The sequence below is a fragment of the Anthonomus grandis genome, chromosome 14 (genome assembly GCF_022605725.1).
Source record: "Anthonomus grandis grandis chromosome 14, icAntGran1.3, whole genome shotgun sequence".
NCBI lineage: Eukaryota > Metazoa > Arthropoda > Insecta > Coleoptera > Curculionidae > Anthonomus > Anthonomus grandis.
Genome location: NC_065559.1, coordinates 21,602,041 through 21,616,265, shown reverse-complemented (window position 1 = coordinate 21,616,265; position 14,225 = coordinate 21,602,041). Strand labels below are relative to the sequence as shown.

The window sequence follows — 14,225 nt, the reverse complement described above, 5'->3', positions numbered from 1 at the left end:
CTTGACCCTTTATTGAACTGGAATCAGCATTATAAGATACATATTTCAAACTAGTAACTCTGCATTAATGCGTCGACTAAGGGATAACCTATCAAGTGAATCAATCAAGTTATATTATACATCCTGCATTACATCTTTGGGATTCTCGACTGGGGCTGTTTCTGTTTTTAGAGCACAGAACTGCATCATCCGTTGCATTTTTGGCATTTACGAAGATGAAACTGGGTGAAGTCACCCAGAACTAGCTCCAAACCATACTTTTTTAGATTGAGGGTTGTACCTCTACCATCGTTATATTTTTTGGCATTGGTCTTAAACACGGGTCCTCAGCTATTAAAGCATATCGCTTTCATTCAAGACATATTAGAGAAAAAGGCAGTATCACAGTGTTTAGGGAAAAAACAATAAAATATCTCCATGAAAACTGTTTTTATGATTTTAACATGTAATTTTTGAAATACACTACCTCAATGTTCATTGTCTTTTTATGTATATTATTTTATGTGTATATATCTTTTGAGCAATTGATTATTTGCGTGTTGTCCAATCTGAATATTTTATTTAGTAATCTTACTTGCAGATGTTAACTTTTGATATTACGTGTAGGGATATAAATTTTGTAAATCTATTTTTTCTTTGTTCTCATAAGCACCAAAATGGTGCACTGTATTTGACGTTGCTTTGTGATTGTAATATCATTTTGTTGACAATAAAAGTTATTATTATTAATATAACATAATTTAAGTAGTAGTTAAAAAACTAGCAATACTTACATCTATAGGTAACCTAAATCCATCCGCATTTACGCATTTATAAAATTTTCCACTAAAAAACTGTACACCCATAATAGAAAAAATAAGCCAAAAAACCAAGCAAACTAGCAATACGTTAAATATACTCGGTATAGCATACATTAGGGCATTTACTACTATACGCATCCCTTGCCATCTGCTTATTGCTCTTAAAGGACGTAGCGCCCTTAAAGTTCTTAAGGATCTTAATACTTTTAGGTTCTCGTTTTCTTCAATTAATAAACTAAATAGCGAAACCTAAAATAACTAGTTGTAAATAACGGTTTTTTTTATCATTTATATTTAGGTCCATACAAACACAATTAAAAAATCCAATAGCGTCCAAAAACTGGAAAAATATTCTTTAAAGCCTAGAGCTATCCATTTAAAGAACATCTCTATAATGAATATTATAGAAAAGGCCAAGTTTGTCCAATACAACAGGCTCTTTAAGCGGGGGTTTTCATCCAAGTGAATATCTTCAAAGCATAAAGTTACACTTGATGCAAATATTAGTACTAAGATAAACCACTCAAAGGCAGAGGTATCGACGATGGCGAGCACAGAAGTACGAAATTTGGTCCATTTTAAACCCATTTTTGATTTGGAGCAGCTGTCCATACAGGAACACCTTAATAAAAGAGGATTCGTATAGCGAAAAAGGACTATATCTATGTTATATTTACCCATGATAAAATGTCTCTGGAAAACAATTTGGTGGTACTTTTGGCTCCTTGTTGATCCCAAACCCCGGAAAATTACCCATTCCATCAATAAATTGACCTTTAGAGTTTCTTCTTCCACCCACAGTTAATTCATCTACGTAAGATACCAAAGTTTGCCAAGGTTGTAAACTTTCACCAGCAAGGGCCGGTTTATTTTTATCACATTTTGATTTTTCATCCTTTGGTTCGGATTCTGTTGACGTATATTCTTTATCGCTTTTTCCATCCAAGACAGTATTTTCTGTATCTAAACAAAAAATGACAATAGGTGTATGTGTAAAATTTTATAATTTACCTCGACTACTATTAGTAGTTCCTCGATCTGAAGATAATTTTTTAAGGTTTTTACTTTCCGTTCTGCTACTGTATTTAGGTGGCGTATCGCTGTCCTTTGAATGAGTATTTAGTAAAATGGCATAGTGTTGCTTATTGAAGGTACAATCGGCTTTATTTTCTAATATAATATCCTATAAACAAGTATAAGAGTATGAACTTCTAATGTTAAGTTTTAAAATTCATAGCAACTTGTATTGGTAACTTACCTGATATTCGGGAATGTCGTAACTAATAATAGATATTGGTCGATTCATTGCTTCCTGGTAGCTTCGTTTGTCTCTGGGAAACGGTTGGGATTTTCTTAATTCTTCTAAAATTAAAAAAAGGAGATTAAGGCATATGTTCAAGATTTTGTATTAATCAATTGAAAAGATCTTGATTTAAGTAAGTAGTTGACCGATATTGAACCAATAATTATTTAAATAGGAAGCCATAAACAAACATTCTTTTCTGCCTTAATGAAAGAACACATCAATTCTCAAATAAGTTTCAAATGTGCGATTAAATCTTGTAACCATTCTATCACATCTTGGGTATAGAGGGTCTTATTGATTCTCAATAACTGGCATATTTGTTGGAATACTTATAACTCCAAGTTCTTTCCTTGGTCTGTGTCTGTCTGGAGACACAAAATCTTCACAGCACTTCAGCTACTGTGGTTGCTTCTTGGTTTGAGATGGGATAAGCCTCGGGTGACTTACTAAAGTAATCTATAGCAATAAGGTCCTATCGATTTCCAGAGCTGTTAGTAGAAAAAGATCCTGCTACGTCGATGACAATTCGTTCAAAGGATGCACAGGCAAGATACTGCATCATTTTTTCTCTGGTCCGCCTTTTTGGGCCCTTGCTTGATGAACATTGCTCACACTGTCGACAGCAACGTTTAACATCTTCATGACTGTTCAGCCAGTAAAACCGTTTTCTCACTTTTGCCAAGGCTTTACTAGTCCAAAATATCCTTCGTCAACACCGCCATGCACAGATTCAAGAACTTCTGAAATCTTTTGGAGTGCCAAGTGAAAGTAATCCAGCTAATTACTTGTCACGTGGCATATCATGCTCACAAATTAAGGATTTGGATATTTGGTGACATGGCCCACAATTTTTATTTTTAAATGAATGTAATTGGCTTGAAATTTCAATTCAATCTAAAAATCTTCCAGGCGTAAAAGAACAACAGATGTCCTTTTTAACTCCAATAAGTGATGATAATTATGTTATTGAAAGATTTTCAGATCTCTATAAATTAAAAAGGGTTACAGCCTAAATGCGTAGATTTGTAAATAATTGCAAAGTTTCATCAGAGAAACGTAAAATAGGGCCATTATACAAGGATGAAATTGATAATACTTTTAATATTCTATGAAAGTATACACAACATGAATCATTCTTACATGAAATTAATCAAGTTTTAGGTAAAAAATTAAAATCGAATTGTAAAATACGTAATTTAACTCCCTTTATTGATGATTATAGATTTCTTAGAGTAGGGAGGAAGATTAGAAAATGCCAAATTTGATTTTGAGAAAAAACATCCTTTAATTTTATCTTCTCTTCATCATTTGAAAAAATTAATATTTAATTATTTTCATATAAAACTTTATCATTGCGGTTCCAATCATTTACTGGCTTTTATTCGAGAGCAATATTGGCCCAACTCTGGTCGAGCTTTATCCAAACACGTAGTTCGTCAGTGCGTTAAGTGTTCTAGGTATAATCCAAAAATTTTAAAGCCAATATTGGGTAACCTTCCAGAGCAGCGCTTAACGCCGAAACATCCTGTAGTGCAAGTTAGTTATCTAAATCTGAATCACTCTATATATTTTATAAATTACTATTAGGTAACGTGATTACGTGATTGGACCATTACAATCCTTTTGATATTGTGGGTGTAGATTACGGTGGCCCATTTGCAATAAAAAATCGAATAGGCAGACGTGCTAAAATTTCAAAGTCTTATATTGCTTTATTTATTTGTTTTTTAACTAAGGCAGTTCATTTAGAACTTGTGGCAGATTTGTCTAAAGAACCATTTATTTTATCATTACGAAGGTTTTCGGCCAGAAGAGGTAAACCGTCTACAATATATTCTGATAACGCTAGTAATTTTATCGCAGCGAAATCTGAATTAAAAAATGTAGGATTATTTATTAACAATAATGATGAAATTTTAGCGACAGCTCTCTCTAAAGAAGATACTAATTGGCATTTTATACCCCTTCAATCGGCTCATTTTAGTGGCCTGTGGGAAGCAGGCATAAAAAGTATGAAACATTATTTAAAGTGTGTTGTTGGTAATGCAATTTTAACTTTCGAACATTTTCATACGTTTTAGACTGAAATAGAAGCCATAATGAATTCACAACCACTTTCGTGTTGGTCAAACAACCCCGAAGATCTCACTATATTGACACCAGCACACTTTTTAATTGGATGTCAGTTAAGTCCTGTACCTGCTATTTACGCAAGGGTATACCTGTGAACCGTTTGTCCATCTATCAGCAGTTGCAGCAAATGAAGCAACACGTATGGACTAGATGGAGTAAGGAGTATGTGTCTGAGCTACAATACAGACACAAATGGCAGAAACATTATGAAGATCTGAAAGAGGGTGTTATAGTGCTTTTGAAAGACGATAATGTGCCACCCATGAAGTGGAAAATGGGAAAAGTTCTAAGTGTGTTTCCCGGTAAAGATGGTGTTACACGAGTTGCGGTTTTAAAAACTGATTCTGGCGAATTAAAAAGAAGTTTTTCAATTTGTCCTTTACCAGTATGTGTATAATTATATGTAAATTGTTTAAATTGTATGTATTATTTTAATTCTATTGAAGACATGTGTGTATTTTTAAGTTCATTATTATTATCTTTGTTTTTATTATTAGTATTTTTATTACTTTTATAAAAATTTGTTTTAATCTATGTATTAATTTTTATTATATGATAATTTTATTATTTTTATATCTTTAGTTCTATTTTTCATAATGTTGATTTTACATTTTTTTTTAATATCTTTTATTTAAGTATATTATTATATTATTTTTTGTTGAAAGTGCGTACTTTCAAGGCGGGCGATATGTTCAGTATTTTAAATTATGTCAATGTATAAATTTTATTTTAATTCCAAACTTATTAAGTAGCAGTGGCAACGTCGCCAACATTGTATATTCGGAGCCGCGGCTAGTTTGTTGCTTCCATCAGCGTTTTTATTTTTACCATCTCACTCACCATTTTTTGTAAATTCATTCCCGATTCATAGCTTGTTGAAAATATACGTTTTTATTAGTTGAATTATATTTATTTTAATTTCATCAACAAGTTAATTATTAACATTCAAAGAATCTAGTACAAAAATTATTCAATGAATAATTAACATAGTGAACTTGAAAAATACATCAAAATAGGCTCACTATAGCCGAAGTTCACTTTAAAAGAAAACCAGCATGTTGTTAATTTTAGAATATGTATGTATATGTATGTTAATCATTAAATAAAATAAAGATTATAACTGGCTTTTATTATAAGGATAAAGAGCACATACAGTTTTTATAACACATATACAATATGTACACAGCTACTAAGTCATAATCTACGTGTCTGTAACTACTTAGTATATGAACTGAGAAATCTTGGTTTCTATAAGTCTGTTTGAAAAACTTATGTTACTTATATATCCCTCTAGAACTATTCCAGACTTCTTCTGGAACTTCACGTGTTTGCAAAACAGTGCGTATTTCCGTCATTTTCTGCGTCATTTCTCGAATTGATGCAATATTTATTTCAATTTTTTTTTTTTTTAGGTTCCTGATCGTTTTCATCATCATCACTTCCGACTTCTACATTTACTGCTAAAAAAAATAAAAGACAAAAGGTTAGTTTTATTCTAAAGTTAGTTTTATTTAGTTTTATAGTATCTTTTGAAGCTGACTGGATAATCTGCTCCTCTGTTATAGATTCGGTTGAAATAACATGGTCATCAATAGAAATGAATTTTTGCAAGTCAAAGTCATTTACCCTTTTTCTCATTTCCTCTTCAAGGGATCTTTGAATGTCAGTATTTTCTTGAATACTATGTTTTTTAACCATTCATTTAGGGGCGAGTCATTGTCTGAATCAAATTAATTTTCCACCTCAAAAAATCCTGCATGCTTAAAACAGTATGCAATGGTTTTTGCACTTACTTGCTGCCAAGCTAGATGTATGAAGTTTACAGCATCTAAAAGACTCACTGAAAAATCTTGTCCATTATCAATTGCCTGTAACATTTTTATTATCATTATTTTTCTATTATGACTCTTCGATGAATGAATTACTCCTTGATCCACAGGCTGCAGCTTTGAACTGGTATTAGGAGGCATAAAGACCAATTTAATTTGGTTTAGAGGAACTTCGGGATGTGCTGGACAATTATCGACTAAAAGTAATATTTTCCTCTTGTTCTCCTGTAACTCTGCATCCCACTGGAGCAACTCTTCTTAAACAAATTAGATGTCATCCATGCCTTACTGTTTGCTCTGTATTTAACTCGCAACATTTTGTTCTTAAAACATCTAGGATTGGCGGATTTACCGATAACAAGCAACCTTCTTTTTTCTGTTCCAGACATGTTTGCAGCGACTAACACTATTATTCTAACTTTAGAAAGTTTTCCGCCAGCACAGGTTTCTCCAACAAATTTTAAAGTTTAATCTGGGGTTAGTTTATAGAAAAGTCCGGTCTCGTCAGCATTAAAAATGTCATTACTGCTGTAATTCTTACGAAGATCGGGCCAAAGAGTAGTAAACCAGTTATTAACAACATTCATGTCAACTGATGCAGACTCGCCAATAATTTTCCCTCCAGTAATACAGTGTCTCTTCTTAAAACGTTCAATTCAGCTTCTAGAACATTCAAAAGTCTTTTACACTTTGCATTAACTTTACCATATGCTGATAAAATCTCCTCTCTCTTTTTCCAAACTATGCAAACGGTTGATTTTGGCAAATTTAATTCACGACAAATATCACTCTGCTTAACACCGCTTTTCATTTTTTGAATAATGAACATATTTATCTCATATGTTAAAGCTTTACGCTTTTGCTTCTCCATTTTGACTATCCAAGACTTAGCACCCAGCACAAAACACTCGTATAAATAACTCACAGTAAGTAACGCGTGAAGTGAAATACCACTGAAAACAAAACAACGGCGATCGTGCTAAATTTAATTCTCGGGGAATTACCGTAGGATTCCCCGAAAAGTTCACTATAAGCGAAATATTTTTCTTGGTCTTGATAAAATTTAGTTCACTTTACCCGAGAGTTCATTATAACCGGGTTCGCTATAAACGGAAAAAAATTACATTGTTCTTATGGTGGTTTTTTTGGGTATTTGAATAGGCGTTTACTATAACCGAATGTTCACTTTAAACGGATTTGTTATATTCAAAGTCCACTGTACTAATAAAATAAGTAACTCATTATGAATTCGTCCCAACAATACAGATTTTATCTTAACTTTAATATCTCAATCCAGACGTATTTTTAATCGTTAACAAGTTTACATAATTTACAGCACGACTAACCTGCTTTGAAAGCTTCCTCCTTGGCGTGTCGCTGCATTACTTCCCTAACAATCTGTTCCAGCCTGGAATTATTCTCGTTCTGTTGTTGTTCTTGCAGGCGACGTTTCTTTACCAGGTCCCGAAACCGCTGGAAACTTTGCGCTAGTTTCGATTCATCACCGACCTCCTGTTGACAAACACGCGAAGCGGCATTATAATTTAGTCGAGATATAAAAGATAAGAGTACGAAAAGGTAGCGGCATATTTCCAGGAAAAAATAAATAGAGACACATAAAGATGCATTTGCGTGTATTTGACTTTGTAATTTAAAAAAAAAAGGTTTATTTGATATGGAAACGAATATCTACAAATTGTATTACCTCTTTTCGATGTTTAAGTTCTTCAGAGTTAAAGCTATTGAGCAGCAAGGCCAAGAACAAATTTAGCACCATAAAATTGCCCATTACTAGTGTTGGAAGAAATACAGCCAAGCATATACCTGGTCCCTACAAAAAATGTTTGTAAAATATTGTTTACAAAATTCAGGAACACAGTTTAACGTCAAAAACTCTAACCTAACTCGCGTTGACTGTCGTATAATTCTAGGGTTCCAAGGAAAAAGGGTCATATATAAGTAATACAAATACGCATTATCCTTCCAATAATACAAACTGTATAGGGTAAAAGGATGGGAGATAGACCAGAAGGGTAGACGGTCCACTCAAAATATCCGGCAAGGGGGAGCAAAAGGGCAAGACTAACCTGTCCCATTCTGTTTCTTAGCATCATTTGCCCTTGAGACGGCGACTAGAACGTATTATAACGCACCTTCGCGAATGTTATTTACGATAGTTGAAATCACCACGTGCAAACATTTTATATCAATTTTGAAAATCTTTTTTTTTTTTTTTTAAATAAGTTTAACCGATTTTTGTTGGATTAGTGTTTAGATACTATATACAAGGTGTACTAGAGAGCACCAATCGTAGCTCTAATCGGCATATTTTAAAAGCTAGACACTGGTCCATCTATCCTCAAATAGGAGGATGCTCCTAGGAGCATCCATCTATCCTCAAATAGGAGCATCCTCCTATTTGAGGATAGATGGCCCACTTAAGTGGAGGAGAGTTGGACCAGCCTATTTTGTTTTAGGATTATGCCCAATAAATATATCCGAAAATAAAACGCACCTAAAAGAGGTTCTTGGACGGCTAGAGCACTAGGTGATGCAGTTGATGCTGTGAAGAATGTCGGTATGGGCATTAACGAAGCCGCGAGAGCATTTGGGATCCCAAAAACAACTTTTAAGCTCAGATTAAAAGCAAATAACATCAATAGCTGTAATCGTCTGGGGCCAGATGGTTCTTTGGGCTCGAACGTCGAAACAAAAATAGTCAGTCACATAAAAAAACGGTAAAAGGCAGGCATTGCCCCCACCAAAACAGAAGTAAGGATCATGGCGTTTAATTTAGCTGAACGATTGGGGATTACAAATAAATTTAATAAAAAAGAAGGTATATTAAAAAAAAATAAAAACCACATTGCTAATTTATTATCGTCTTTTTTAAGTAAAGCTGACCAAAAATGGTTAGATCTGTTTTTAAAGCGAAGACCTGAAATTTCAATCAGAAAATCTGAGAACACCTCAATTGCGCGAGCTTTGGGAATGTCAAGAGAAACCGTTAATAATTACTTTTCGGATCTACAGAGGCTTATGACTGAACTAGCATGTTGTAGCGCAGAAGACACTTTTATCCCCCCATATTGTATTTTTAAAGGAAAAAATAAAAAAGAAGACTGACATGAAGGTATGCCACCGGGTTCTAAAATTAGAATGTCAGAAAAATCTTTGTTTTGTTTACGATCGCATACCACTCACTACCTGCAGCTCAAAATAACCCAAACAAGGTCCTTAATCGTCTTCAATTTGGTAAGCTGTTAGGTCGAGCATGGGGAAACTCGGCAACTGTTCAAAATGCGGCCTCTGCATTTAAATCCACTGGGATTTATCCATTTAATCCTTTAATTATCCCGGAATACGTTTTTTAACACAGACACCCCTTGAAAGTCCTAAAACAGAAATATTACAGACGGTCCAGACGGATAACTTATTAGTTAGAGCTGACTCTTCTCAACCAGGCCCCTCCGGAATTCAAAATCTAAAAGCTTTACCCATCAACCCTAACAACTCATCAGTACCTTATGAAGATATAACGTCCGGATAGGCTGTTGTTGAAGTAACGCCTGTACCTGTTTTATCTGCAGCAGTGAAAAGAGTTCGTAAAAAAATATCCGAAGAGATAACAGCTAAGGAATTTATAAAAAATAAGAAAGATGCACAACTCAAAAAGAACGCAAAACCTGTAAGAAAATTAAAAAGTAAGAAAAAGGTGAGTGAATCTTCAGTGTCTGAAGATGACGTTACTCTTGATGACAGTTCCAGTGGTGAAGAAAACTTTAGTGATTTAGAAAATGAATGTGTCGGTTGCAAGGAGGATTATAACCAAACGTCTAAAAAAGAAGAATGGCTGAAATGTATCATTTGTAAACGTTGGTTACATGACGTTGGTAACTTGTTCTGGCTTCGTTAACCTTTGCAATAAGTGTGAAAAGACTGTAGCCACCAAAAAAAAGAAAGTATAGCATGATCCGTCTATCCTACTCCTAGTGGCCCATCGTATCTCCACAGAGCAGGATAGATGGATCAATGGCATACCTGTCATTATGTATATTTTTTAGTGCCTAGAATTAATATTTTTAATTCCTAATTATACCAGAAGAAATACAAATTTTATGTTATCTTATATATATTTTTTCCAATTTTGTTATTTTTTTTATTAAAGAAGCACGTTTAATTTTTTTTAAATGTGGTCCATTTCTACTCCTTTTACCCTAACTAGATCGTTTAAATCGTGATAGTTAGTTAACATTTCTATTTTGCTGGTAAAAACTGTTTGAAATATACTCGTAGAGCATAACCTCAAAATATTTAGTGCCGGAATGTGAATATGCCAGGCAGGTTGTTATTTTTAATTTAAGGTAGCAGTCTTAGATGGTGACATCTGTTAGCAGTCCTATTATATGCATTGTAGGCACATCAACTCCCAGTCCTTGTTTAAACGTTTCCAGAGAACATTATGTCGTTAATATAATATTTTTCAATTTTCGCAGAAAAAAGTAATTTCTTTAGTGCTTCATTAAACGTTAATAACTCAGTGATTATGAAAATTAGTGACGTGATAATTGGTTTTGTGAACTATCCTGAATCTATATCTTAAAATTCATGGAGTGCAGGTTGGTATTATTTTGTAAGTTAAAGTTTTTTACTGCTTGTATATAAAATGGCGTCACGGGACAGGTTGTAATATAATTCAAACAGGGCAACTTGTTACTGTAACAACCTGCCTCCTGATCGACTATAATGCAATTAATTTAAACATTAAATATTTAATTATAGATTTTAGTTTATAAACACGAGGAATTAAAAGAAAAAAACAAATCGTGGTGAAACTCCAAAAAGAGTTATTTTATCTGCTGTGAAAGAAGTTGCCGAAGAAAAAAATGACCTAAAGCAACTTGCATTTGAGTTTTTAAAAAAGAATAATGTAGCTGTCCCAGATAATTGGTATAAATTTGAATCTGCATCATCCGATTGACTTACGGGATTTCTAAAGCGATATATGGAATTATCAATACGCACACCACAGGCCATTAGTTTAGGACGTGCTACGAGTTTTAACAAGTACAATGTAAGCATGTTTTTTGACAAGCTTTCTAATGTTTTTGATAGATACAATTTTGGTGTCAACGATATTTTTAATTTGGACGAGACAGATGTAACAACCGTTCAACGACCAAGAAAAATTTTAGCTTCTAAAGGAACAAAGCAAGTGGGAGCAGTTACATCGGGGGAAAGAGGGACTTTGGTGACAATGTGCGTAGCGATAAACGCAGGTGGAAACTCAGTTCCACCCATGTTTATATTCCCACGAAGAAATTATAGAGATTATTTTGTTTCCGATAGACCACCAGGATGCATAGAAACAAGTTATCCATCAGGATGACTTGTTTTCAAACTTGAACTTTGCTTGACCAAAAATGAGTTTTTGGTGTATATGAAGCACTTCGTAAAGTACGTGAGATGTTCAAAAGAGAAGCCAGTGTTGCTTGTATTAGATAATCATGAGTCACACCTATCTCTTAAAAACTGTCAAGAGTGTTATGGTATGGGAGAATCAATGACAATTGATGAGATGCTCGTTAGTTTTAGGGCGAGAACTCATTTCAAAATTTGCATGCCTGCCAAATCCTGTAAATATGGCATAAAGCTTATGTGTCTTACTAATGCTAGGACGAGTTATCTTTGTAATACTTATATTTACTGTGGGAAAGGATCCGATGGATTTGGACTAAGTGCAGAAGAACAGAAGTTTTCTAAGCCGACCCAGATACGCCTTGCTAAACCTTTTTTTGGGAGCAATCGGAATATAACATATATTCATAATTGGGTTTACCTTCATGGAGCTTGTAGATGTTTTGCTTAAAAATAAACTTACCTACGTCGAAACAGTTAGGAAAAATAAAAAAGAAATTCCAACGGAGTTCTTGCCGAACAAAAAGAGAAAATTAGGATCATCATTATACGGATTTCGAGAAGAGGTCACCATGGTTTCCCATGTGAGTAAGCTTGGAAAATCGATAGTCTTAGTTTCTTCTATGCATGATAAGGAATTTACTGATCCAGAAACACAAAAGCCAGAAATCATTGCCTATTATAATCGGAACAAGGGAGGTGTAGATACAATTGACGAGAAAAGTTCAAAAAGTTCTTCAAGTCGACGCACCCGTAGATGGCCGCTTGCGATATTCTTCCGTATACTTGACATTTCTGTAATAAATTGGTATATTTTACATCAATGTTTTAAGGACAACGTAGCAGTTCGGGAAAAATCAGTGTATGCAAAAGAACTAGCAGCTGACTTAGTTCGGGAAAACATGGAGAGGCGCCAGAAAAATGCTCGAGTACTTTGCGATATACGCAGCACTATTAGTAGAATTTTGGGAATACCGGAAGTAGATCAGGCTCTACAAGCAGAAGAGGATCTAGTGCTTCAAAATGCAAGGGATGTTACTTATGTTCACGACTAAAACACGTATGACAAAATATTTATGTGTGCAGTGTAAAAGTGCAATTTGCTTACAATGTTCGAAACCATTATGTGATATGTATATAAACAAATTATATTTAGCTCTTGCTACAGGGCAACCAGTGTTGCCGTGTCTCATGATTTATCATGAGATCTCATGATTTTGACTTACATCTCATGATATCATGATTTTGTCTAAAAATCTCATGATTTAAAAAAAAAACAAAGATTTAAAATCGTAACTCAGAATATTAGTCGTAAAAATAAAAATAAAATAAAAATAACCTAAAACTACAACTAAATGTACACATATAAATATCATAAAGCCTTAAATAATATCCGCACAGCCCTATATAAACGGGAAATACTGACGAGTATGGGGATTCCCCGAGATTCTCGGATATTTCTACGGGCTATATTTTTCACGAAGTTTTATGCATTTGCTCGTGTATTTGGTATTGTAAAGCATTATTTGTGAGTTGAAAATAATTAAAAAATATGAGTGACAGTGATTCTAGTAGTTCTAGTAGTAGTACATCCAAGAGTATATCTCTTCCAGGACCTAGCAAGAAAAGAAAGGTTTATAAGCAAAATTTTAAAAAGGAATGGAAAAATATACCGGGTTTGCAATGGATCGAGAACAGCAAAAAGGGGACAGGCTTTGCCTGGTAGGTATTTATGATATTTTAAGTTAAGGTACTTTCTGTAAAAATAAGTGCAATTTGGATTTATTGAGTACAAAATCTAAATTCACTTATAATAATGTTAAATCGAGAATTAAATGATAATATGAGTTACTGAATCGTAACTAATTAAAATTTGCTTTAATGCGGATATATATAATTTAAGGCGAACAAAACTTTTATTTTAATGGAGGTAAACGTTTTTTTTTTTAAATTTAAGGTGCGATTACTGTAAATGTGATGTTAAGGTATCTGCAGGGAAAACCCAACTAGTAAAACATTCTGAGACTGAAAAGCATGTTAAAGCTTTGCAGAGAGCATCAATGGGCAAGCAAAGTCAAGTAAAAATAAGTCAAATGTTTGCAGAAAGTTCTAAAAAAATAAGCATTGAAGAAAAAGCGAAAGAAGGAATTATAAGAACTGCGGGGTTTCTAGCCGAACATAATCTCCCTATGAATTTGATGGAGCATTTCATCGATTATCTCAATGCTGTAGGCACTGATTCAGATATTGTCAAACAAATGAAATGTAAAGGAACAAAGATGTCAAGAGTTTTACAAAAAGTTACAGGCTTGTCTCAAGAATCTTGGCTACTTGGCCTAATGAGGGATAATAAATTTAGCATTATCATAGATGAGTCTACTGATAACTCGTGCACCAAACATTTATGTTTAGTTGTAAGAATGTGCATTAATTTTGACATTGAAGACAACTTTTTGGCGTTAATCCCAGTAGTAGAGACCACAGGGGCTGCACTTTATGAAATTTTAATCAACTTCCTTACCGAAAATGGTGTTCCATATAAGTCAAACTTTATTGGTTTTGCTTCAGATGGAGCGAGCAACATGGTTGGCGTTAATAATTCTGTGGTCAGTCGATTGCGAGAAAATATTCCAGGTATATTCATAATGAAATGCATATGCCATAGCTTTCATTTGTGTGCATCATATGCATGCCACAAGTTGCCTGAGGAAGTGGAACAATTTGCGAGAGAAGTAAGCT

At 33.8% G+C, this 14,225-nt stretch overlaps 1 protein-coding gene across 1 annotated transcript in view; it reads right to left on the bottom strand.

The window, feature by feature from the left end:
* Nucleotides 1-14,225, bottom strand: part of LOC126744730 (sodium channel protein 60E) — a 533,812-nt gene that overhangs the window by 64,829 nt on the left and 454,758 nt on the right. Inside the window, exons 15-21 of the mRNA XM_050452261.1 lie at nucleotides 7,774-7,899; nucleotides 7,415-7,580; nucleotides 2,059-2,162; nucleotides 1,812-1,983; nucleotides 1,478-1,763; nucleotides 1,107-1,422; nucleotides 774-1,049 (exon numbers count right to left, since the gene is read on the bottom strand). Coding sequence (XP_050308218.1) covers nucleotides 774-1,049; nucleotides 1,107-1,422; nucleotides 1,478-1,763; nucleotides 1,812-1,983; nucleotides 2,059-2,162; nucleotides 7,415-7,580; nucleotides 7,774-7,899 — 1,446 coding nt within the window. The remainder of the gene's footprint in view (nucleotides 1-773; nucleotides 1,050-1,106; nucleotides 1,423-1,477; nucleotides 1,764-1,811; nucleotides 1,984-2,058; nucleotides 2,163-7,414; nucleotides 7,581-7,773; nucleotides 7,900-14,225) is intronic.